General features: G+C 41.0%; 1 protein-coding gene across 7 annotated transcripts in view; it reads right to left on the reverse strand.

Annotated features, from left to right (window-relative positions):
* The window catches only part of KDM4C (lysine demethylase 4C), a 391685-nt gene that overhangs the window by 273304 nt on the left and 91159 nt on the right, over positions 1–27222 (reverse strand). For 5 of the 7 annotated variants that reach the window (XM_010587948.3, XM_023545269.2, XM_064290523.1 and 2 more), the window contains 3 exons: positions 23144–23193; positions 12326–12429; positions 7578–7715 (listed from right to left, as the gene is read on the reverse strand). In XM_010587948.3, the coding sequence (XP_010586250.1) occupies positions 7578–7715; positions 12326–12429; positions 23144–23193 (292 nt within the window). Of the gene's footprint in view, positions 1–7577; positions 7716–12325; positions 12430–23141; positions 23194–27222 lie in introns of those variants that run through there. The other 2 variants (XM_064290526.1, XR_010322862.1) reach the window with 2 other exon arrangements.

Here is a 27222-nt window from a genome sequence, read left to right on the forward strand (position 1 = left end):
GCCACAACACAACAAAGCTGTTCCTTTACATGAGGAAAGGATGCTCAGAAGAATTACACACACAGCCTGGAAGATCCAAGACAAAGTATATTACTCTCCCTCCTCCTCCACCCTGAGTTGTCTCCCTTGAGTGATTGCGACAGCAAGCCTCCATAGGCCATGGAGTCTCAAGAACCACTTGAGCTGTATTTCTAATTCAGCCTCAAAGGGAGACGCAAGATGTAATTAATTTTATAAAACTAATTTTGATATTACACATGGAACATAAGGCATGCTGAATTTTTCCTTCCTTAATATATTTTTCTCATTTTGAGTTTTCCTAATAGATTATAACAAAAATACTAGTAAAATATATGTACATATGTATATCAACTCTCATCCCCCCCTCCCAAAATACTAGTATCTCTGACTATAAAAAAGAAAACTGCCCAGTAATAGGATTTAATTTCTTCATTTTTTAAATAATGTTACAACTCTAGGTTGAAACTTCCTTTAAAAACCCTCGCTGGCTATACTTACATTAGATAAAAATCAAAATGTCAACAGTAAGAGACACATAAAACCATCATAAAAACTGTACTCAGCACTATATGCAAGAAGGCATACAACTATTAACGCTGTTCTCACTTAAATGTAGTACTTAGAAAAATGCAAAACGATCAAGACAAAGGACAGACACAGTTAATACCTGGCAGAAATGGCGGTAAGCCCCAAATTTAGTATATAGTGTCACAAAGAATTAATACTGTTAAGTATACCAAAGGAAATCCTCCCCCTGTGAAATTCCAGAGTGCCTGGAAGTCATTGCTGCTTTCCCTTTCTGGTTTTAGAAAAAAAAAACAAAAAATACTACTGGCAACAGCTTAGAGGAAAAAAGTACAGTAAATTACAAATAATAGCTATGGCTAAAGAGAGGGAGAGAACTAATAACTGGGCTTCTATATTATATCAGACTTTGTTAGGGTCTGCCTATCTTGGACATCCTCCCTCCTTAATTGTCCAACGCTGTGATTCTTCTCACTGCAAAGGTGTAGAACTGTTAAAACACTAACAGAGACTGATCACCCATTTGTTACTCTCTTTGTTATTCTGAATATCAAAACCTTACTCAGCTATTACCTTCATCACTTTCAGTCTTCTGCCTAAGAACAGAAAACTTCAATGGTCCCAAGGGGCCTGGGGCCTGGAGCTGGCAGGGAGAGGCTCCCGTGGCTACAGCCATGTGGTGAATTTCAAGACCTCAGTTCTGGCCAGCAGGACAGGGTGTTCTGAACCTATTTCTATCATCCTGCTCAGAGCAAAGGGAGCAGAGATTGAGGGATCCACGTATGTCGACCCAATTATAGCCACCGACCTCAGTGGAACCCCACTAAAACTTTCTCGCGACTCAAAGGGGACACGTGAAATGATCAAGCCAGCGGTAGCCCTACCCAGAACTTCAGGCTGGACATCTGTACGTGCTGCTCTTGGCTCATCGGCACAGAGACACAGTATCCCGAGGCAACGGGGACAGTGGCCTTGGTTAGCATGTCTTGTGTTGCCCTTGCTGTTCTTAGTTGCCTTGAGTTGACTCCAACTCGTAGCAACCCCAGGTGTGCAGAGCAGCACTACCCCATAGAGGTTTCAGGGCTGTGGCCTTTCCGAAGCAGATCGCCAAGCCTCACTTCCAAGGCACTTCTGGGTGGGTCTGAACCACCAACATTTTAGTTAGCAGTCCCACACTTAACCATCGGTGCCACCCAGAGACTTCCTGGGTAAGAAGTCCTAATTCACTCTAGCTCTTCATAAAGAAAAGGCATCATGTGGTTGTGCTGGAGAGTTTAGACCCCACCTGAGGAGTCTCCCCAAGTCCTCCTTTAGCTTGATTTTTACTCAAGTGACCATGTGTTATCCAAAGACCATATCAATCTTTCAAGATAGGTATTGACACGGATTAAACTGTGTCTCCCAAAAATATCTGTCAACTTGGCTATGCCATGAATCCCAGCATTGTGTGACTATCCACCATTTTGTCATCTGATGTGACTTTCCTATGTGTTGTAAATCCTACCTCCATGATGTTAATGAGATGGATTAGTGACAGTTATGTTGATGAGATCTACAAGACTAGACTGTATCTTGAGCCAATTTCTTTTGAGATATAAAAGAGAGAAGCCAGCAGAGAGACAGGGGGACCTCATACCACCAAGAAAGCAGAGCCAGGAGCATGTGTCCTTTGGACCCGGGGTCCCTGAGCTAAAAAGTTCCTAGACCAGGGGAGTACTGATGATAAGGACCTTCTTCCAGAGCCCACAGGGAAGAGAAAGCCTGCCCCTGGAGCTGATGCCCTGAATTTGATCTTATAGCCTACTAGACTGTGAGAGAATAAATTTCTCTTTGTTGAAGCCATCTATTTGTGGTATTTCTGTTATAGCAGTACTACATAACTAAGACAGGTTTTAAAGGCAAACAATTAGCAATGAGATCATAGAGCTATCAAGGGGGCCAATCTGCCACCAAGCAGCTGCGCCTGTGTTCAGCCTGCCTGGCTACAGACTGTGCTCTCCTCACCCTTTACCTGCTGCCTCCTGACCCATGTGTTCACATTTCTAAACATGGCTTCCGTAAAGAAAGTGAGGAATGGGCCGCACAGTCTTGGCAAGGCCACGTGATTTTTCAAAAAAAAAAAAAATCAGCTTACTGGTGGTAGAGAAGTGACTTTATTCACATGGCCCATGTTTTCTTTTTCTTGCACTGTCTTAAAACCTAAATCTATCATTTCCTCTTACGTGACAAAATCTCCAGCTCAATTATCTGAGTTGATGTGATGAGTTAAGTTGTGAACACTCATTTCAGGTATGGGCAGGGCAGCTTGAAGTTCTCAGGCGGAAATCTGTAAATAAGGGAAACTGATTCTTAGGTATTCTATTTGTAATTATTTTGTTTTGTGTGACAGAGCTCTCGTTGAATGTTAACTGAAGCGTAAAGGGGAGAGCATTGTCTGAACGGGGGGAAACAATGAAACGACAGGCAAGATTCCTGTATCTGAATCCTAGCTCTGATGCTGCACACGGCTTCGCCTTGGGCAAGGCACTCAATCATTCAACGAGGTATTTATTGAGCTTCTGTTATGTGCTGAGCAGAGAACACAACAGTGAACACAAGGTTTTGTTTTGTTGTTTTGTCTTTTAATTCCTACTTGGATAGAGCTTTCATTCTAGCAGGAGAGAGAAAAACAAAACAAATTAGAGTAATATATGTAGTATATTAGTAATAAGAAGAAAATTAAGCTTAGGGGGAGACGGAATATAGCGGAAGGTGAAAGAAAGTTGTTTCCAGATATTTTAAATAACTGGAAATATATGAAAGTATAATGGCTTAAAGACAAATTATTCTCAGTAGAGTAGTTAAGTTATTCTAAAGAGCCAATTTACTTTTTCTTAAGCTGCTGACTTAAGCTACCTTGATTTCAGGTGAAAAAAATAAATTTCTATCCCTACTTCCATTCAAGTCCACAATCTAGCAAATTGAAGCTACCAATAAATGAAATTAGGCTCCCCAGCTCTCGGGATTCAAGCCCCTGGTATCTCTCCTACAGATACGACCTGTACTAACCAGCTGGCTCTATACCAAGTTTCCGGTTTTCTGAATCACACAACACAATACCCTGTCAGTATAAAGTGAGGACATTGTGTGAATTTTTTTTTGCATCGCTTCAAGCCCTGCCAGGTAAATAAATATTAATCCCCCAGGCAGGGGACAAGCTCTTTGAGGGCATGCCCTCGTTTGGTGCGCTTTTCTCTACACAGTATGGTCCCTACACAATGTCTCTTCTGAGCTCTGATAAAAGCACAGCAGCTCCGCTCATCAATATAGACAAGTTACACAACCAGGGGTAGGAACTAGATATGAAGGTAAAAGAAAAAATCCAGACTATAACAATCTCAGTGCTCAAGAAGTTTGTAATTTGTTGTTGTTGTTAAGTGCTGTCGAGTCGGTTCCAACTCATAGCGACCCTATGCACAACAGAACGAAACACTGCCTGGTCCTGCACCATCCTTACAATCATTGTTATGCTTGAGCCCACTGTTGCAGCCACTGTGTCAATCCACCTCGTTGAGGGTCTTCCTCTTTTCCACTGACCCTGTACTTTGCCAAGCATGATGTCCTTCTCCAGGGACTGATCCCTCCTGACATGTCCAAAGTATGTAAGACATAGTCTCGCCATCCTTACTTCTAAGGAGCATTCTGGTTGTACTTCTTCCAAGACAGACTTATTCGTTCTTCCGGCAGTCCACGGCATATTCAATATTCTTCGCCAACACAATTCAAAGGCATCGATTCTTCTTCGGTCTTCTTTATTCATTGTCCAGCTTTCATATGCATATGATGTGATTGAAAATACCATGGCTTGGGTCAGACGCACTTTAGTCTTCAAGGTAACATCATTGCTCTTCAACGAAGTGTTAAAGAGCAAAGAAAGAAGTTTGTAATACAGAGATCATATCAGATGCTTAAATTAGCTTGTCAAGAACTATTAAATGAGAAATGTACAAAAGAGTCTCCGTTTTCCTTCCTTTTCATGTCATTAAGAACAGAGAAATGTTACTTTACAAGTATTTTGTGATCTAAAGTAAATGAAAATACAACCTAGAGACTCACTGCTAAAATGATTCCTGATTGTTTTAATAAAGACTGCCCAAGACTGAAGATAATTTTCTTGGAAGGATGCTGTCTGATTCAAGAAAAAACAAATTTAATTTTAGAGAAGGATTGAAACATGAAGTAGCACGAATCTGTATCACAGCTCTTGTATGCTAGACAATTTAGCAGTTGAAGTCCCTTTCAGATTAAAGGGAACTCAATTTCAAAATTCTACTGTCTCTTTTTAAACTTGTTCAAATGTTGAAGGATTCAAGTGTCAGAATGCTTTAAAATGAGACAGTGAAGTAAAACTCCTGGAGTTCACCAGAGGACATTCCCAGCTCTACGGTGTAAGTTTTCAATTTTCTGACATATCATGTTAATAAATTATCAGTTAAAATTAATGCAAAATAAACGATATCTTTTTGGTGTTACCAACTATCCCCTTTGTTTCCAAGAAGATAACGTGACTTATCCTGCCGCAGACAAGTCTCTCCCTGCACACACTGTAATAAATACTCTACTTCTGATGGTTTGGGCTAGATACGACTGTCCCCAAGACAATGATTCTTTTTTACTCAAGGAAATCAGTACAGTAAATAACTTTTCTTCCCTTCGAGACAGTAGCAATGCTTGAGGCAGCTACAACACAAAAACAAAATAACTTCACAAATGTCTCCCAACAGTCAAGCTGAAAATTTAAGCCAAAGTTTCATTTAACAGCCTGTCAGGTTTTTGATGGGAAGCTAATGAATGCAGTGGCAAACAAATCCATCAAACCTAACATCAAAACAACTGCACTTCATCCCACCAAACGGAAAAATGAAATACAACCTGCAGGCCAGCTCTTTGATCCAACAGAGCCGGGACGCCACCTTCCAACCGCCACCGTGGCAGCTGCATAGAAGTAATCATGGACTCCATTTGGACACAGAAGGGGAGAATGCACCAGGAACTGAACACATCCCTCTCAGATGTGCACAAGCGTCTTATTTCAATTGCTAACCTGTTACATATTTTTAAATCACTACCAGAAAATATATACATATAGCACTACATTCTAGATTGGTCTGATGTTCAAAGCTATGAAGATGCCTAAAATAAATAGCTGGGTGGTATGGTCCAATAATACTACAGCTTTCCAAAGCAGGTGGGAGGGGGTAGATTATTTAAAGCCCTTGTGTCCTTTATGAAAGGTCCCTGAAGACAAAGAAACCTCATCTTTCTTTGTTATACAAACACAGCACAACGCGCCTGCCTACCGCAGAGGACAGCTCCCCGGGCACCCAAAAGAAACCTGAGCTTTGCCAGGTCAGTAAACACGTGGGCCTGTGGCCACTTGGAACGTTAGTCTCATTTTCTTTTCAGTGAAAACTTTACCTCTGAGTAATCAAAATCCCAAAAAACCACACCATTGCCATCAAGTCCATTCTGACTCATGGCGACCCCATCCCCATATGTGGAAACGCACCCCCAACACACATATTACTGTACCCAGGGCATCTTGGCCTTGGGGAGAAGCTACTTTGGCCAACACCACAAACTAGTTCTGAAACCTGTAGTAAACAGGAACCAAGTAATTTTTCTGGTGACTGCACAGCTGTACGGACAGTCAAATTATCGATTAAAGATACAAACCATATCTTGTTACAACCTCACAGATATTATATTGTTTCAATGTAGACACAAATATTATGCTTCTGCAAAAGTCCTCGGGTAGCTGACCAGGTGTACACGCTTACCTTGTCTATTTTCTATTAAGGTGATCATCATATGCAGGAGGTACTATCAGAAGGAATATTGTCGGTCTCTTCCTTTCTAAATTACCCATAATAAATCGGAATTATTTCCATTTATTCCTGAGTAATAGAAACTACTCGGGGCAGAAAATTCTTCTGATAGCAGGCACTTTCTTTTATTTCGAGAATTTTTTCAAATGCTTCCTGGTCTTCATTTTATGCAATTTTACACAACTTTCTAAATACACGTGTAAATTAAGCTTAGAGTTGCCCTCCCTCTAAGTATTTCTAGCCAAGCTCACCCAGTGGTTCCACCTGCAATTTTCACGTGGGAAGAATAAATACTCAGTTGTACGATACAGTGGCCAAGTTAGGCTACCTATGCTTTGGGTATCATTTTCTGCTAAATCTAGGTCCATCTTACAGACTAGCAACACCCGTACTTTTGTTGAGAATCTGCCCTCTGTCTGCCAGCACCTTTCCCTGAAAAGCCACAGGAAAGGAGGCACACCTAATAGAAACCACCTTTACTTCGAATATGCCCTCTATTTAATGCCACGAGAGAAGTAATTACATTTAATAGAAGTTGTTGCTTGTGAGCAAAAATACACAGTATTTGAACTAAATAAAATACACTGGGCAGAAGATGCAAAATTTTATACCAAATTTAACGTGAAAATGTATTTCTTGCTAAAGTGTGTTTCACATTACTACTTACAAGGAATTCGCTTCTATACTTGGAACCATTTTAATCCTTTCTTCTTACTATCCTCTCTGAACCTCTTGGTGTTACAGTTTTACCAGACACTTTCCTCTAGATAACTGATTTCTAAGCCATGAACTGAATCCTAATGGGGAGCGGACCGAGTCTATCCAGTATGAAGTCCCATGGAACCACTGAAAAAACTAGCCAAAAAAACAACTGGTGGTCTTGAGAGAGAGCAAACATCAGTCGAATAAAATTACCTCCCAGGGTAAATTGCTCCCCTTAATCTCAAAACAGAAAAACATTGCTACAAATGGCAACAGAGCCCAGGTATATACATCTAGTCTGAAATAAATGATAAATATATCTAGTCCGAAATAAATTACCGTGGTGACAGACACACAATGCCAGTGAAGAAAAAAATAAATGCTGCATGTGATCTTAAGTTTCTCACTACAATAACCAGAATACACGTTTAATTTATGCCTTATTTTTCAGGCATCACTTACCAATTTAGCCACTTTTCCATAGTCAATCCATCTGACAGTGGCAAAATTTGTTGATTCTGCACAGTTGAAACCGTGATTAAAACCAGCATGGTACCCATACGGGAAAGTGATCATAAATTCTCCTGCTTCTTGGGTGATCTGCAGAGTAGAAAACAGATAATGTTTTCCAGTTGTAAGACCTTCCAAATTGTAAATACAATTAAAAGCATGTCCTGAAAAATATAAAGAAAAAAGGTCATGATATCAGAGAAGTATCAACATAAAAGAACTCTGCCCTTTAAAAATAATGTTTTTCAGGAAACCTTAAAAAATCTTTTCTAACAAAGTGTGACTTTCTGGCAATTTAGTTACTCAATCCATAATTAAGGATATATGTTGTTGTTGTTAGGTGGTGCCAAGTTGGTTCCAACTAATAGCAATCTTATGCACAAAAGAACAAATCACTGCTCAGTCCTGTACTGTTTTCACAACCATTCGTATGTTTGAGCCCATTGTTGCAGCCACTGTATCAATCCATCTCATTGAGGGTCTTCCTCTTTTTCACTGACCCTCTAGTTTAACAGGCATGATGTCCTTCTCCAGGGACCGGCCTCTCCCGATAACATGTCCAAAGCATGTGAGACGAAGTCTCACCATACCTGCTTCTAAGTAGCATTCTGCCATACTTCTTCCACGACAGATCTCCTGGTTCCTCTGGCAGTCCATGGTATATTCAATATTCTCTACCAACACCATAATTCAAACGCGTCAATTCTTCTTTGAACTTCTTTATTTACTGTCCAGCTTTCAAACGCATATGAGGCAACTGAAAATACAATGCCTAATTAATCAGGTGCACCTTAGTCCTCAAAGTGACAACTTTGCTTTTGAAAACTTTAAAGAGGTCTTTTGCAGCAGATTTGCCTAATGCGATGCATTGTTTGATTTCTTGACTGTTTCCATGGGCGTTGACTGTGGATTGAAGTAAAATGAAATCCTTAACAACTTCAATCTTTTCTCAGATTATCCTGATGTTGCTTATTGGTCCAGTTGTGAGAATTTTTGTTTTCTTCATGTTGAAGGGCAAGCCATACTGAAGTCCAAGCTGCACCGAAAACACTAGCACTTTGATCTTCATCAGAAAGTGCTTCAAAGCCTCTTCACTTTCAGCAAGCAAAGTTGTATCATCTGAATATGGCTTGAATTTCTGGTAGTTCCCTGTCTACATATGGCTGCAGCTGCTTTTGAATAATCTTCAGCAAAATTTTACTCTGTATGATATTGTTCAATCATTTCCACATTTGGTTGGATCACCTTTCTTGGGAATAGGCATAAATATGGATCTCTTCCAGTCGGTTGGCGAGGTAGCTGTCTTCCAAATTTCGTGGCATAGACGAGTGAGCACTTTGAGCCCTGCATTTGTTTGCTGAAACATTTCAATTGGTATTCTGTCGATTTCTGGAGCCTTGTTTTTCGCCAATGCCTTCAGCGCAGCTTGGACTTCTTCCTTCAGTACCATCGGTTCCTGATCATATGCTACCTTTTGAAATGACTGAACGTTGATCAGTTCTTTTTGGTATAGTGACTCTGTATATTCCTTCCATCTTCTTTCGATGATTCCTGTGTTCTTTGATACTTTTCCTGTAGAATCCTTCAATAATGCAATATGAGGCTTGAATTTTTTCTTCAGTTCTTTCAGCTTGAGAAATGCCAAGTGTGTTCTTCCCTTTTGGTTTTCCAACTCCAGGTTTTTGCACATGTCCTTATAATACTTTACTTTGTCTTCTTGAGTCACCCTTTGAAATCTTCTGTATAGTTCTTTTACTTCATCATTTCTTCCTTTCACTTAAGCTACTTGATGCTCAAGAGCAAGTTTCAGAGTCCCTTCTGACAGTCATTTTGGTCTTTTCTTTCTATCCTGTCTTTTTAATGACCTCTTGCTTTATTCATGTATGATGTCCTCAATGTCATTCCACAACTAGTCTGGTCTTCAGCCATTAGTGTTCAACATGTCAAATTTATTCTTGAGATGGTCTCTAAATTCAGGTGGGATATCCTCAAGGTTGTATTTTGGCTCTTGTGTACCCAGCCCTCCACACCAATCACAGGGCAAGAAAAAATATAAAGGAACAATATAACCAAATATCCAGCTTGGGGGATGTCTCAGTCATCTAGTGCTGCTGTAACAGAAATACCATAAATGGATGGCTTTAACAAAGAAAAATTTATTTCCTAACAGTAAAGGAGGCTAAGAGTCCAAATTCAGGGCGTGAGCTCCAGGGGAAGGCTTTCTGTCTCTGTCAGCTTTGGAGGAAGGTCCTTGTCCTCAATTTTCCCCCAAACTAGGAGCTTCTCAGGCGCAGGGACCCCAGGTCCAAAGGACGCGCTCTGCTCCTGGTGCTGCTTTCTTGGTGGTATGAGGTCCCCCCTCTCTGCTAGCTTCCCTCGCATCTTTTGAGAGATAAAAGGTGGTGTAGGCCACATCCCAGGGAAACTCCTTTTACATTGGATCAGGGATATGACCTAGGAAGAGTGTTACAATTCCACCCTAATCCTCTTTAACTTAAAATTACAATCACAAAATGGAAGACAACCACAGAATACTGGGCATCATGGCCTAAGCAAGTTGATACACACAGTTTTTGGTGGGACATAATTCAACTCATTACAGAGGACTCTCAGAAATAGACCACATACCAGCTCTTCTCCATTTTGTATAAGAACAGATGAGGAAAAGGAGTAAGAATCCACCATAATATTAAAAAACTCCACACAAGATTCCACTATTCATCTCCTATGTCAGGAAATCTCCCTTATACCAAATCCAAAGTGAAGCCTTGTCTTAAGTAGTGAACTGGAATAGAGGACTCTCTGGGTCATTTCAGCCCTAAGAGGTTGAGAAATGAGTGTGTGAGTATATGTGTGCAAACATACAGGAGAAACACTGTGTAAATACAGGTGCACGCGCCGCCATCCAGTGCCATTTTAGTGATGCTAAAAGGGCGTGTGAGAGTGCATCCTTTACCAACACTTCTGACATCCAGCTCATCCCCTCCCTCACCAGTGACACCCAACAGGTGCTCTCCGGCAGCGAGCATAGCTCAGCTGCCACCTGGTGGCCGAGAGAGGCTCTGCAGCGCTCAGCACAGTCCCAGCTCTGTCACCGTGAGACACAAGAAGATACAGCCTGGTTCTCCCCCTTTCTGGGCTCCATACATCTCATTAACTAAAACTGTGCTTGGACACTAGGCATTTCTTCCTTACACTTTCGTTTCTAGCACCACAAAGAAGGCGGGAGGGGAGAGAGGAGGCTGCAGCCATCAGGACAAGGAAGCCTCCTTTCCTGTTCTACCGATTCCTGCCTACAGGCCTTCCCTAGCGTGTCCTAATCCCCAACACGGGTGTCTCCTGCACGACTCCCACACAGACAGTTTGTGGGAGAACCTACAAGTCCAGGGAGCAGGGCCTACGTCAGGCACGAGGCCATTTTCCAAAGAACTTAGAAAAATTCTACTTTGAACAAAGCCTCAAGAAAAAAAAAAACAAGTGCCACTTTAAGGACCTAAGATTAACAAGAGGCAAAGATTTAGTCACAAGTGAAAAGCTTCTAAGGTGGAAAACAGCAGGATTATGGGAAGAAAAGTCAAATAAAAGATGGAAAGGAAAGTGGGGCTATTTTTTTAATGTTTCTGCAAGTAGCTAAGTAGTTAATCCTCCTCCAGCCAAGAGAGGGCTTTTATTTATCTGGTCAAAGCTTTTTTCGCTTCAGCTTTTTCACATAAAAATGCTCATGCTGGGTAATAATTCTGACTCAGCAAGCATCCATGGCCACAGAGAAAGAGGGATCTGGTATGTACTAAGCTTTGCAAAACTCTGCCTGCAGAAATACTCCAAAGAAGCAAAATCCGATTATTAAACCATCAGAGAGTTTTATCCGTAATAAAATCTCAGTTGTAGTATGTCTGCACACGTTACGAGGTAACATAAAACCAAATCAAACCTGTTGCCATCAAGTCAATTCCAGCTCACGGCTACTCTATGGGACAGAGTAGAACTGCCCCACGGAGTTTCCAAGGCTGTAATCTTTACAGGAGCAGATGGCCACAGCTTTCTTCCATGAAGCGACTAGTGGGTTCGAGCCACCAACCTTTTGGTTAACGGCTGAGTACTTAACCCCTGCACTACCAGGGCTCCTGATGAAGCAAGATATCGAAAACCAAACCAAACCCGTTGCCGTCGAGTAGATTTCAACTCATAGCAACCCCACAGGACAGAGTAGGACTGCCCCATAGGGTATCCAAGGAGCAACTGGTGGATTTGAACTACAGGCCTTTTGGTTAGCAACCTGAGCCCTTAACCACTGTGTCACCAGAGCTCCTGAGGCAACACAGTGGCCCCATAATCACTGATTCTAACCAACCCAGCCACTAATAATAGCTGCTCTGAATTCTTTTTAAAATTAGATCACATAGATGTAAATCATGCTGTTCACACAAGACTCCTTCTTTAATGTAGAAGAACCAAACTGTCAGTGTTATTATAAGTGAGCTGCGATGGCACGAAGTCTCTAGCAAATGTATCCAGGAATAAAATTCATTTCAAATGAACATTTCAATAAACAGTTGGTATGTTATAAAACATGAATCTGAATTTTTCTGCCCATTCTCTTAAAATCTGAATTGACGTCAAAAACATATCAGCCAATGTTAAAATCCATCTTAAATACAAATCACACACACACACACAATGAATTTGTAATGGTAACATACCTTATCGAAGGGGATGCCGTACTTCTTCAGCACAGAGGGGGAGATCAGTGTCATCTTGTGGCGGAGAAATGCCTCACACCCTTGTGAGCTGCTTGGGAAAAAACCTAAGTAAAAGCAATAAATATAAGCAGCATTGTCTCAATCAAGATAAAATTTCGTACAAGTTTTTTTTAATTCTAGTATTCTTATAGAAAGAGTTTTATACAGTATAGGCCCACGCCACCAACAAACTAAAATAATAAACTCTAGAACTAAAAATGAGAGCTTGGATTCTTCAAAATTAAGCAACGCACATTTACATCCCCAAAGGTTGACCTTTTTTACAAGAAGATATACCACGGGATTCTTTTCAGAGCATTTAAAATTATTAAACCTAAGGAATCAATTTTAAGATGATTTTTTAACACATTCGAATTCAGCCTGTCTGACATCTGCTAGAGCCCTGGTGGAACAGCGATTAAACGCTCTGCTGCTAATCAAAAGGCTGGTGGTTCAAACCCGCCAGCCACTCCTCAAAAAAAAGATGTGACAATCTGCTTCCATAAAGATTACAGCCTAGAATACCCTGCGGGGCGATTGTGTTACAGGAGTCGTAATCAACTCAACGGCAATAGGTAATGTCTGCTAAGGGTCCCTGCGTGGTGCAAACAGTTATCATGCTCGGCTGCTAACCGAAAGGTTGGAGGTTCAAGTCTACCCGGCAGTGCCTTGGAAGAAAGGCCTGGAGATCTACTTCTGAAAATAAATCAGCCATTGAGAACTCTGTGGAGCACAGCTTCACTCTGACATACACACGGCTGCCATGAGTCAGAATCTGTTTTTTTTAATATCTGCAAAATGGACAAAATATACTAAGTGAGGTTTAGGAGAGGTAAGTTTACATTTTAACAGAAGAGTCTCTCATTTTTAGACTGATCACGTTGGACCTAACTGCTACTCATTTCCAGAATTAACTTCCCAGCCAGCATCACTCAAATGTTTAGAAACCTGCCTCGCCAGTCTGTCCCGGAGGAGAGCTCTGAGCAAGCACTACGGTGAGGGAGCGAAGCAGACAGCAACCCTTTCACTCAACAGAACATTGTGAACCCGGAACAGAGCTGTCTTCCTCCATCGCTAACTTCAGTCCTGCAGTCTAGTCTGTCTGGGGCAGATTCCCATTGGCTCAGAGGTGCAACCTAGCGGGAAATGAATGAACTTGCCCCCTGCCCTTCACGTTCCTCGCTCACGTGCTGAAGAGAGTGGAAAAGCAAGAAGAAAAAGAAGAGAAGGGTGGGCCCAACGGAAGAGACGCACAGGGAGGACAGGGGAGGAAACCAGAAGGCACCGGAAAACCTGTGTGGAGACTACAGAGAAGCACCATGCGTTAACTGCCTCCACTGCCAAATAAAGACAACACCACTGGAGACGTCACTCATCTACCTCCATGGCTCACTGCACCCACCCACAGAACTCGAGAGTCTGACTGATCTGATGAAGGAATTTAACCTAACAGAATGGAAGCGTGTTGCATGGATATTTTTTAAGTAAATAGGCCTTTACTGACATCACTGTGAGGCCACAGCTAATCAGAAGGAAACCAATCAAACAGCCAAGATAAAGACATTAGGAAATACGGAACAACCTGCAAAATCTAGTCATTCTGCCAAAGCATCTGCACCTGGATTTAAAAAAGAGGGCCAGGAATACAGAAAAGCGCATGTCAATGGAAACATCAGATTCTACAATGCTAATAGCAAGGAAAGGGGCAAGTTTGCCCTACGTGGTCGCTGGATGCAGTCCTCTGTTTATCGTAATACTCGTAGCAGATAAATACAGAATCAAACACTAAGCCAAACAAGCAACTCCATGAACGAACAAAGATGTTAGCAGACGGAGAGGAAGTACCACATTAAGTTCAGAGTCCTGCACCCAGAGAGTAAGACCACAGCTGGGCGTCCCCAGACTCACAACCACAGAGACATTATAATAAGACGATTCAAATTATCTACCAATTTTTCAAATCTGCAACTTCGTGCAGCACTACATGAATTCAGTGTTCAATTAAAATCAATAAAGAAAGAAGAGTCTATTTAAGTTTCTTTTGATACGGATTTGCAATCAGGACCTGAACAATGTGCTGGCTGGTCCTAAGTTAATTTAAGTCAGAAAACCACTGAAGGAAGGTAATTTGCAGTATATTAAGAACTTCATATTGGTTCAGAATCTATATATACAACAGGCTATCAGAATTATATTTTACATCACCCTGGAACACACATCATAAACAGCACAAATGATGTGCAGAGAATGTGTCTGAAAATGACTTTAATTCAAAATACCTGCAGCAGTACACAGCTCATGCTTACCTCGCTCCGCAGTACGTTAAAAGTATTTATTCAACATATAAGCTAGCAGATAAAACCAGAATACTACAGATACAGAACACGATAATATTTTAATCAACTCAGAACAATCTCAGCTACAGAGCTCTTAGTATTTTTCATTAAAAAAAAAAAAAAAAACCATTGCCATCGAGTGGATCCCAACTCATAGTGACCCTATTGGACAGAGCAGAACTGCCCCATAGGGTTTCCAAGGCCGTCGTCTTTACATGAGCAGACTGTCTCATCTTTCTCCTGTGCTGAATTCAAACCGCTGACCTTTTGGTTAGCAGTCGAGCTCTTAACCACTGTGCAACCAGGGCTCTTTTCTTTCATACTAAATGAAAAAGAAGAATTTTGGAGTTACCTATATGAAATGGAATCAGATCTCATTGAAAAGATAGCTTTTAACTAAAAATTATCAAGAGTTTAAAACTTAAAACTATCCAGAGTTTCTCAAAAGTGTGTGAATGAACTCATCATATGGGAATCATTTTTGTATATTCTAGTATCTATTTTATTGATGTTCTTTTTTAAATTTTAACTAACTTCTTTAGGAGAATTTTCTCTGGAAGTCATCACGTTTGAATGTTACTACTATATTTAACAGTCACCCATAAGGCTTTCCAACTGAACAGGCCACACATACCAACGACAAAGTCCAGTCTCCCACGTTCCTGAGGATCAAGAACACAAGATAATGAAAAATCCTACACTGAAGCGGAATCCAGTGGTGGCCACGGCAGCTAGCATCCCACTGCCATACCTCAGGTGTGCCCAGTGGTCACCAGGTAACGGCCCAGGTGAAGCACACCCAGGATCAGCCTGGCATACCTTTTCACAGCACCTACTTGTCATCGTGTTAAGTCACCTGGCTCATTTTTACAAAAACAAACACATCACTCAGGGAGTAAAGAAAACATCTGCATGAGCAGGTTGGGGTGGGGCTTCACTCTCCTCTCCTGCAGAGAAGTTTTGGTGGAAGTGTTGGAGAAGCAGCCTGCTATGGGTGAAAAGGAAGCTATGGGACTTTATATAATGATGGCCAGTCCTACAGGCACTTAACAAACAAGCTTACTTGAGCGCTAGCTTCCCTCTCTCCTTTAACGCTCACAACAAACACACGCCCCTTCACTGATAACAAATAGCACAGGTAAATTTTAGACCTACATCCTAATGGACTGAAGCCTATGTTCTTCCAGCTTCATCTTGTCCACGTGGACAGCATAAAGAATGAGGGTAACAGTTGTTAAGAACTTGGAGTTTAGCCTCACAGAGACATGGGTTCTAATCACAGCTCCAATGCTCACCTAGCTTTGACTAACTAGTCTCATATAATCTCTGAGTGCCTCACCTTCCTCATCTGTAAAATATGGGTACTAATCACACCCGGAGCCCTGGTGGCACTAGTAGTTAAGAGCTACGGCTGCTAACCAAAACGACAACAGTTCAAATCCACCAGCAGCTCCTTGGAAACTCTATGGAGTAGCTCTACTCTGTCCTATAGGGTTGCTATGAGTTGGCCTCCACTCGGTCACAACCGGTTTTGGGGTTTTTTTGTTCAATTATACCTATCTTACTGGGTCCCTATGGGAATCAAATGAGATAATAACTATAAGATTTAGGATACCTGGCACGTAGTAACTGTCAGTAAATATCAGCTCCTACTATCCCAACTACTCGTTTCCACCATATTGGCTTTCATCACCATGTTGGCAAAATGAATCCTCCACTTCCATCACGGCTGCAGCTCAGGGGGGACAGTAGGTCACAGCACCGGGAGACCCAGAGAAGAGACTGAGGAATTGCCATAGGTGCTGAGTGGTGACCAACCCAGTTCATTCTCATGGGTCTCATGACACTTCTGGTCACAAGCAACTTCATCCAACCCCACAAAAGAACTCTAACAGTCACGCATGACCTGAGTTTTAACCATATTGCGTTGTTCTTTATTTTGCACTCATCTGTAAATTCTTACACCTTTTCCCTCACTCTGTTTTAAAATTAAATATTAAACTTCTGGAATCCAAATGACTCACAAAAGGGTTTCAAAGTAGAAATCCTATAAAACTAAAAGACCAGGTAGTAAGGAATATCAGTTATTTCACATTCTAAGCTATGGATACCAGTAGGGCCAGCCACTTCACACCTATTCCCCCCAGATATGAACTCTGCCCTCTCCCCCAGGTAACACATCAAGGTTTCTATGACAGGTAGAGCAATGAGCTTCCAATGAAAAGGTACCTGCTGTTAAGGTGGAAAAACTGAAAAAACAATCTGGGGGAAAAAAAAAAAAACACTTCTCTATAAAATTATTCTACTTGAATGTTAAATGCTGTTGTTGTTAGGTACCGTCGAGTAGATTCTAACTCATAGCAACACTACAGGACAGAGGAGAACTGCCCCATAGGGTTTCCTAGGCTATAATCTTTACAAGAGCAGAACACCAGGTCTTTCTCCCGCAGAGCCACTAGCCGAGTTCGAATCACCAACCTTTTGGTTGGCAGCCAAGCACTTAACCATTTGCACCACAAGGCTCCTTTAAATGTTAAACATTAATACAAAGATCTATTTTAAATAAACAGTCAACAATCAAAGCAAACTGCAATATTGTATAGGATCCATAGAGCAAAAACCATCTACTTATTTCAAGAAGAAATGATTGCAGTGGTTACAGCATCTCAGATGAAGGAGAAGAGCAAAACTCCAAAGTTCTATCAGGCCACTCCTTAACTAGATTTTGAGGGTATATAGCTCCTTTATACTGTCTACAAAGATAGCACACTACTAGTTCCCAATTCCTGACTACGCTAAAGTCAGCTACCTTTTATTTTTCTTTTTTGAGGTGTTAAACAGAGTCAAGTCAGCAAAGATGGTCTTTGTAACCACGCATCCAATCCAAACAGCATGTTAGAGGGATCAAAGGCAGGCACGATAAAGAGCTTGTATCCCAGTGACCCAGAACAGCCCAGGGCAAACCTCTGCTAAGCCTGCCAAAGCACTGCAGTGGGGTTCATAGCACAGAGAAGTACAGGACTCCATCAGCCCTCTCAAAGACCAGGTGCTAGGACGCCCAAATGTCATATTCCAAGGTATGGAGAGCGGTCCTGGATCCAGTGTCAAGTGATCACTGTGTGAATCTAAAAACCAGTATTCAAAGTGAAAGAAGCCAGACACCAAAGTCTACATATCGTATGATTCTACTTATATAACATTCTAGAAAGACAAAACTATAGGGATGGAAATGAAATTAATGGTTGCAAGAGGCAGTGGGGGGTGGGATTAATTACACAGGGGCACAGGGAAAAGTTCTGAGGACGATGGAAACGTTCTGTATCTCCGTAAGGGCGGTGACTGCACCACTGTATACAGTTCTCAAAACTCATTGAGCTGTGCACTTAATAGGGGCTGGGTTTTACGGTAAATAAATTTTAATCCACTGCCGTAGAGTCAGTTCTGACTCACAGTGACCCTACAGGACAGAGGAGGACTGCTCCAGAGGGGTTCCAAGGCTGTAACCTTCACAGGAGCAGATCACCAGGTCTTTTCTCCCATGGAACTGTTGGTGGGTTCAAACAACGGACCTTTCAGTTAGCAACCAAGTACTTAACCACTACATCACCAAGGCTCCTTGAAATAAATTTTACCTCAATAAATTTGATCCCAAAAATCATTAAATCTTTTTAAATTGCTTTAAAATACAGAAGTGTTCTTAAAAAAAAAAATGGAAAGGTGTGTTCTTTCCTCCAAGTGACAATGTCTCCAAATTGTCAACTGGCTTACTTTTTATAACCTATTAGCTATAACTAAGGAACTATTTTCAAATCCCAATCTCATATGACTCAAATATAAACATATGCTGTTACTATTCAATCCCCCAAAAGTTTCAGCCTTGGAAAAAAAATTTAAAAAATCAAAGTTTAGTGACATTTTCTGTGAGTATATAAACACTAGTTTGGAGAGGCTGAAATCAGATATTAACCATTAGGAAAGAATGGAAGGAAGGAAGGACAAACCAGACATGCAGAATACATTCCCACACTAGCAACAGATTATGGTTAAGACAATTTCATTAGAATAAACTGAAATTTGCTCAACTATGCTTTGATAGTTTTTATAATTATTATGGATTGAACTGTATCCCCCCAAAATATGTTATAAATCCTAATCTCTATGCCTGTGATTATAAGCCCATTTGGGAATGGGTTGTCTTTATGTTAACGAAATAGGATTACCGTAGGGTATATCTTCACTTAGTTTCTTTTGAGATATAAAAGAGATTAAATACAAGCTAGCAAGCAGAGATGGGGGAAGAGAGATGCTAAGCCACGAAGATCACCCAGAAGCTCAGGAGAGAGAAGGACCTTCCTCCATAACCAACAGAGAAAGAAAGCCCTCCCCTAGGGCTGCCACCCTGAATTCAGACTTCTAGCCTTCTAAACTGTGAGAAAATAAATTTGTTTGTTAAAGCCACCCACATGTGGCATTTCTGTTATAGTGGCGCTATATAAGTAAGACAATAATGGTTTTGCAATATTTATGTGACTGACATGAGGCTTCAAAAATATAGCAACCATACATACAAATGCTAAGGACAAGAACACAGAATAAAGACATGGTAGAATTGCTTCTGTGAGAAATGGTTTTCGAAACAGATGTGTTGATTTACACGTAAACTTTCTTAGCAAGCTTATTCCTACGCAGTGAGGAATCTGATAACTGTTGTATCCCTCCTCAAGAAGCCAACATTGGAGGTTGCCTGAGGTGATTAGTTGGCCTCTCTATGCTTTATCATCCAAGGAGCGGTTACTCAGGATCAGGAAGGAAATTACCACATCCCAAACTTCACTTTGCCCTGTGGTCGTTAGCTGCCATCGATTCATGGGGACCCCATGCACAACAGAACAAAGTGTGCCATCTCCATGATCAGCTGCAGATGGGACAAATGTAATCTCTAGGGTTTTCATTAGCTGATTTTTGGAAGTAGATTGCCAGGCCTTTCTTCCTAGTCTGTCTTAGTCTGAAACCTGTTCAGCATCATGGCAACACACAAGCCTCCAAGGACAGACAGATGGTGGCTGTGCATGACGTGCACTGGCCAAGAATCGAACCCAGGTCTCCCACCCGAAAGGCCACCACTGCCCTCATAGCATGACATATCAAGTCCTTCCTAATGGGGCCTCCTCCTTCCTATCCAGCTTTGTCAAGATTGAAAAACCAAAAAACCAAACCCACTGCCATCGAGTCAATTCTGATTCACGGTGATCCTAGAGGACAGAGCAGAACTGCTCCATAGGGTTTTCTCAGCTGTAATCTTTATGGAAGCAGACTACCACATCTTCTCCTACAGAGCCGCTGGTGGGTTTGAATGGTCGGCCTTTCAGTTAGCAGCTGAGCACTTAACCATTGCACCAGGGCTCCACTGCACCACCAGGGCTCCTTTGTCAAGATTACTAGGCATTAAACATGCACGCGCGCAACTGCTTAAAAGCACAAACTAAATTAATCCTTCAAAACAATCATTCTTTAGTTCCATCTTGCTGAAAATACTGCTTTTTTATAAGGCAGCAAAGCTGAAACACAGGATATAAGACCTACAAGACTCAACTCACTCCCACCATACCATCATTTTAAACAAGGTTCCCACTGATCCCTCAACTTCCAGAACAGACTGCATAGAGCCCTCAATCACTTATGCTTTTCCCAGGAACCCAAGATTTTCACCAAAGTAAATCATCTTCCATTTCTCTTCTAATATTAGCATTAGATTCACAATAAGGGACAAATGGAATATAGCCCTTCCCAATCTACCTTAATCCATATACTGCTTGACTTAATACAACAGCAAAATGTTGTCTCATTTCGGAACAGATGAGATTTAGACATTTTAAAAACTGAGAATCTTCTGAACTGCCACTCATGATTTGGCATTATACCGCTATTGTTCTCTATACTTGCCATTCAATTGTATCAAACCAAAAATCAGAAAGGACGCAATGACATTACAGACAAGCATAACAAATTTAAAAATTGCAACGATTCCCCTGAGATTTTTTCTTTTATTATCTTATATCTACATTAAGTTGAAAAAAAAAAAACCCGTATAGAAAGCAGCTCAAGGGCAAAAATCAAACTGCTGGCTTTATGAGATGCAGGCCTGACGTCTTTCAGATAAAGTATTTGTGGGTGCCACAGTCAATCAAGATTTCAATAGAAACCACAGATGAAAGCATTCATGCATAAAAGGCAAGTGTGATAATTATGACGTGCAGACAGAAGAATGGGAAATATCCAAGGCTGCTTTTAATTTTATGTATCAAGTGTAGCCTTGACCTAGACGTTCTATAATGCTCCCTCACACTTACTACGCAGTTTTATCACTTTAATTATTTAGCAGAATTCAATTAATCTGGCAGGCAACTGGTCAACGAAAGCAAATCCTCCGCTCTCTTGTAAGGTCTGTTCCCTGTTTCACTTCTCAAAACGATGCTGCAAAACAGTCTGGAGTAAACAGGCAACTGAGTTTAAAGTTCCAGTTCTGCGTTCAAGTTTATTAACTTCTTACTGATTAAATAAATTTGACAGAGTGTTTCCATCAGAAGTTTTAGTGTGTTGCTCCATGATGTAAAACTTAGATTGGCATAATTTTAAAAGCTCTCTGGGGGTGAAGTTAGTAGGACATGGTGAAATCATTATTACTGCAAAGATGATATAGTTCAGCATACAGTTTTAGCCCAAAGTTCATTACCCATGTATGTCAGAATTAAGGTAATCATCTTCCAAAACCTGCTGTAATCTATTATCTACAACCAGGACTCAACCACCTTCACATCCATGAGAACAGTCCCAAACAAAGTTCAAGGTCACAATTACATTGCTATTATTACTATATTACTTATAAAAATACTGGGGCTTCAGAGTTATTAGCCTGCCAATAATACTTCTTACAGATGTGACACTCTGTTCCCTCTAACACTCTTCCATAATTTGAAGGAAAGTAACTTTTAGATGCCAAGAACAATTTCTGCTCAGAATTATCCAGGCAAAGAATGGGGTTTCTCGGCGTGCCCGTCTCATTATTAAGTGAAATCGTATTGAATGGGAGAACACAGCTGCTCGGCTAATAGAAGGAAAAGAGGTCCCTGGGTGGTACAAAGCTACTTCTGTAAAGACAATAGCCAAGGAAACCCTATGGAGCACATCTACTTTGTAGCATGTGGGGCCGCCATGAATCGGAGTTGACGCGACAGCAACGGGTTTGGGTTTTGTTAACAGAAGGCAAACCTAACATACCAATCAAACTTAGGTCAGCACCTAACTACAAGGTCACTGCTCACGGAGGATTCGAACCTGGATAAAAGCAGAATGTCTTGCTCCTTAGCTGTCAAATGGAATTCCACATTCCCCTGCAATTAAGTCACTACCAGACTACTTCCTCCTTGGGAGTGGTGGCTAGCAAAACAGAAGACAAGGATGGCATGAGCTGAGCCTGATTCTCCTCCCAAGTTAGAGTAGATGAGGCAAGGCTGCCTGGTGCATCTTTAAAGAAAGAGGAGGAAGGAGGAAGACACAACAGGTCTAGTCTAGAACAGAGTGAAACCATCAATAGAGCTTCCAGAAGAATTCTTCATTTTGGTCCTTCCGAACACACCAAAAACCAAACCAAACCCATTGTCGTCGAGTCCATTGCTACTCACTGCAACCCTTTCAGACACAGTAGAACTGCCCTACAGGGTTTCCAAGGCTGTAATATTTATGGAAGCAGACTACCAAATCTTTTTCCTGCTGAGCAGCTGGTGGGTTCCAACCACCGACCCTTCAGTTAGCAACCGAGCATTTAAGCACTGCACCACCAGGGCTCCCTCTCTAAAGAAGGACAAAGCCACAAAAAATTAAAGTTCCAATAAAGTACATTTAATTTTGCCAGTCCAAGAAGGCAAGCAGTCATCCGGGCCTGGTTATCCAGTGACCATCCCCTTTGTATTTCCCAGTGGACCACAGAGGACCCAGGAGCCAGCAGGTGATTTAACACCCGCCCCCCCTTGAGGAAATGGCAGCAACACGAAAGCAGTCCCAGGGAGCCTGCACCCTGAGGCTCCGCAACCACACTCTCAGGGATGCATCTCAAGGCCGTAACTTACAGGAAGGGAAAAGATTACTGGAACAATGATGTTGAATATATTACATGAAAGAGAAAAAACCTGGCAACAACCAAAATAGGTTAAGTGCAATCATTTGATGAAATACTGAGCAGCCAACCAAAATAACCATGAAGATTATGCAACAAGGGAAAACATTCACAAATTAAGGTGGAAAAATTAAAATTGTTTAATTAGAGAAACATTTAAAAGTCAATAGCTTGCAAAGAAAAAAACTGAACGGAGTGACGGTCTGCACTGTGAAATACCTCAAAAAACAAAGAACCTATCTAGGTAAGAAACACTGAAAGCACATTTACCTTGAGCTAGTCTTTCAAGCCGTTTTCCATGCTCCGGAGGTATAGCATACCTAAAATTGTAAACATAACATAAAAATTTTAAGTTGATAATTTTTTAGCTAGTATCCTAAGGACATCTATTCCTAAATAATGTCACATAAGAAAATTTCCAACAAACTCCACTTAGATGAACTGAGTAGAAATTAGACGATCACAGAGTCATATCCTTTAGACATGACAGAAGGAAAAAAAAAAAACCTTAGAAGTCACCTATTTCAATCTCCCAGCTCACCTCCCACCCATATTTTACAGAGTAGAGCACCAAAGTCAAGGCCAGTAAACCATTCTAGCCAGGACAGAGTAGCAAACCATAACGAAGAGAGAGAATTAGAACCTTCTCCCCAGTAATACGGTATCAAAGTCTCCTGGTATGTATTTCTGGTATATATTTTTTTTTTATTTTGTGGTTGGTTAGTTCTGGCTATTATTTTTAAGAAGAACAGGTAGGTTTTTGTTTGTTTTAACATTTTAGATGTTTTTATTGACAAGTAAGCTAGAATGCAAAGTTATACCATCATTTATCTCTCCACTGTAATTTTCACAATGACTTGAAATAATTATCAGCCTGAAACAAGCAGTCTTTATTTATTTCATGATTATGTGACTTCCAAAATCCTGATTATAGTAAAAATAATTTTCACCCTTCAAGAACAGAAACAATTATTTCTAGTTTCTGATGTTTACAAAATAGGAATTTTTTTTTACTGTAAACTTCCTAGCAAATTTTAAAACTATTGTTATTGTTGTTAGGTACCATCAAGTTGATCGCAACTCATAGTGACCCTACACACAACAGGATGAAACACTGCTCTGTCCTGCACCACCCTCACAATCATTGTTATGCTTGAGCCCACTGTTGCAGCCACTGTGTCAATCCATCTCACTGAGGGTCTTCCTCTTTTTCACTGACCCTCTACTCTACCAAGCATGATGTCCTTCTCCAGGGACTGGTCCCATCTGATAACATGTCCAAAGTATGTGACATGAAGTCTCACCATCCTCACTTCCAAGAAGTATTCTAGCTGTACTTCTTCCAAGACAGGTCTGTCCATTCTTCTGCCAGTTCATGGTATATTCAATATTCTTTGCCAACACCACAATTCAAAGGCATCGGTTCTTCTTCGGTCCTCCTTATTCATTGTCCAGCTTTCGAATGCATATGAGGCGATTGAAAATACCTTGGCTTGGGTCAGGCACACCTTAGTCTTCAAGGTGACATCTTTGCTTTTCAACACTTTAACGAGGTCTTTTGCAGCAGATTTGCCCAATGCAATGTGTCATTTGATTTCTTGACTGCTGCTTCCATGGGTGTTGATTGTGGATCCAAGTAAAATGAAATCCTTGACAACTTCAATCTTTTCTCCATTTATCATGTTGTTGCCTATTGGTCCAGTTGTGAGGATTTTTGTTTTCTTTATGTTGGAGTATAATCCATACTGAAGGCTGTAGTCTTTGATTTTGAAACTATGGTCTCATAATACTTTATACAAACACTAAACTTTATCGTCATTTTTAATGAGGAAATATAAGGATCTAGAAAAAATTTAAATGATCATTTTCATGCTTTAAGTAAAAACAATGTTATTTTTACAAACCTGCATTTACTATACTTGCAAGCTCAGTATAGATTAAGTACAAGTTACTTTTTACTAAAATAACTTATCTAATTTTACTTAACACCACACTTGGTTGCATTTAGCGGCACTGATAACACATGCAAAACTTAATTGGATCCGATGTAACTAGGCAATTCACTAAAACGAAATTCAACCATATATTCTGTTCCTTAAAGCACTGTTAATGAAATTATTCCAACTGAATTGGGGAGATAAAATTTTAGCATAACGAAATGACAGTCATCCAATGTATATTTATGGCCACTTCTTACCAGTTCTTAAGCCCTGGTTTTCATCATTAAATATACCCAGAAAAGAAAAAATTAAGCGTATGTACATACATGCCACATAGTCAAGTGGGTCACCTCATAATATACCCACGTGCATGCACCTGGAGTACATACACACAAGTGCACACAGGCACGCACACGTACATAGTAGGTATATGCCTGCCCAAAGAGGGTTGGACATGGATGGAGATATTTAAATATATGGATTTGATTTTTTGAAAACTTAGCATTGAAGTTTTAACATTCATCTGAAGTTCAACCATTTATTCACAGAAAATTCAAATCTGTGCATCTGCAAAACAGAAGAGGGAAAGGTATGGTTCTATGTCAACTCTGGCCCTCTGTTTACTCCTTTTAGGATCTGAATCATACGGGTTCAATCCCCTCCCAGCTCCCTACCCTGTTGGTCCTCATTAACTTGGATGTATTATTAATCCTGTGCTATGTTAAATTACATTTACATTGTACACTCACATCTTTTATAGCATAGGGCAGATGAAATCACAGTGCACACAGCTAAGTAGTATGTTCCACAGGAAGGATGCAGGGAGAGGAAAGTGAATGTGGGAAATGGGAAAATGGGAAGAAGGGGTAAGTAATGATGTAAGTAGACACCCTGTCTCCTAAGCATACGGTCAGTCCAGCAGACCCAGGGTCAGCTGCTGCTGGCCTAGACTTCCTGCCCCAATCAAATGTCTACTTCCATCAAAGTTTTCTGGCTGCCAGGACTCCACACTTTTAGCATGGTCTCACACTTTGCCTTGCCTTCTCCTCATTCCCTAGGGGCCTTTCCAAGAGTTGGAAAGCACAGAAAATCCATGGGCTATGAAGGACAAACCGTGCTCCAGGTAGATGGGTGGGCTTAGGGCTCTTGATGACTACTTAAATGGCATGTGGAAAAAAGGGAAAACCAAAAGTTATCTCTATGAATGTGGCAGCCAGCACAGAAAAATATCATCTAATTCTTTTATAAATAGGAAAAAAAGGAATAATAAAGACAACTCACTACACAAAAAGTTCTACTTCATAAGAATATGTTCACGTTCTTCATCTAAAATATTTTTAACAATCGATATAAGCCACTGTCAGATCATAGCTGAAACAGAATGCCCTGAATGAGGGCAAGCGACGGGGGGAAAAAGTTCATTAAAAAAACCTGAATAGTAAGCATGCCTTTAGGAAACCTGCAATCTTGCTGCTCTGATAACACTCAAGTTTTTGTTAATTTCACTTTAGTATACTACAACCTCATGGTTAGGAGTCCCTGGGTGGCGCAAACTACACCTTGTACACTTAAGCACTCTACACCTTGCCAAAAGGATGGCAGTTCAAACCCACCCAGTGGCACCTCGAAAGACAGGCCTGGCCATCCATTTTCAAAAGGTCACAGCCCTGAAAATCCTATGGAGCTGTTCTACTCTGTACATGAGTCGGAATCAACTCAACAGCAATGAACAACAACTTCATAGATGCAATTCTCAACAATTTCTTTAGAAATGATACCTTAATAGGACTTCGCGCCTGCCTGCCTAGCCCCTGACCCTTTCCTGGCAGCGTTTAGACACGATCATCTCTCCCACCTTATAATCCTTCTCTGAGTCCCTCTTTCTGCTACCACCCATCCACTCTTGGTTCTTGTCCAGCACGCTCGGTCTTCTCCACAGTTTGGGTTTCCATTCACCCTCACGCCCATGGCAATCTGGATCCTGTTTCTACCACTCTCAATAAAATTGCTAGGACAAAGGTTATCACATTTTTCAGTCCTTACCTACCTAGACTTCTCTGGAATTCTTTTACTAGGTTCCTTGAAACAGTCCCTTCCCTTGGGTTTCATGACCCAACTCATTCCCAGCGGTTTTCTACCTTCTGTTCTTGCCGAACCTAATACTGAGATTCCTCCAGGCTTCATGGTTTAATGCTGCCACGCTTGCTTGAGAGAACCTCCTTCACCCAGGCTTCAAGATCATTCATATGCTTTACAGGAGAAACTGGTCTGGCAGGAATATGAGGGAGGATTAAGCTTTGGATACTTGGTGGTTTAAGGCCTCCAAATGGCATTGTTCCATAGCAGGTTGGATTTCGAGGTTCAGTGGAATAGAGTTCCCCATCTCAGTACTTGGCACCCCCATCTACC

The sequence above is a fragment of the Loxodonta africana genome, chromosome 9 (assembly GCF_030014295.1).
Source record: "Loxodonta africana isolate mLoxAfr1 chromosome 9, mLoxAfr1.hap2, whole genome shotgun sequence".
Taxonomy (NCBI): Eukaryota; Metazoa; Chordata; class Mammalia; order Proboscidea; family Elephantidae; genus Loxodonta; species Loxodonta africana.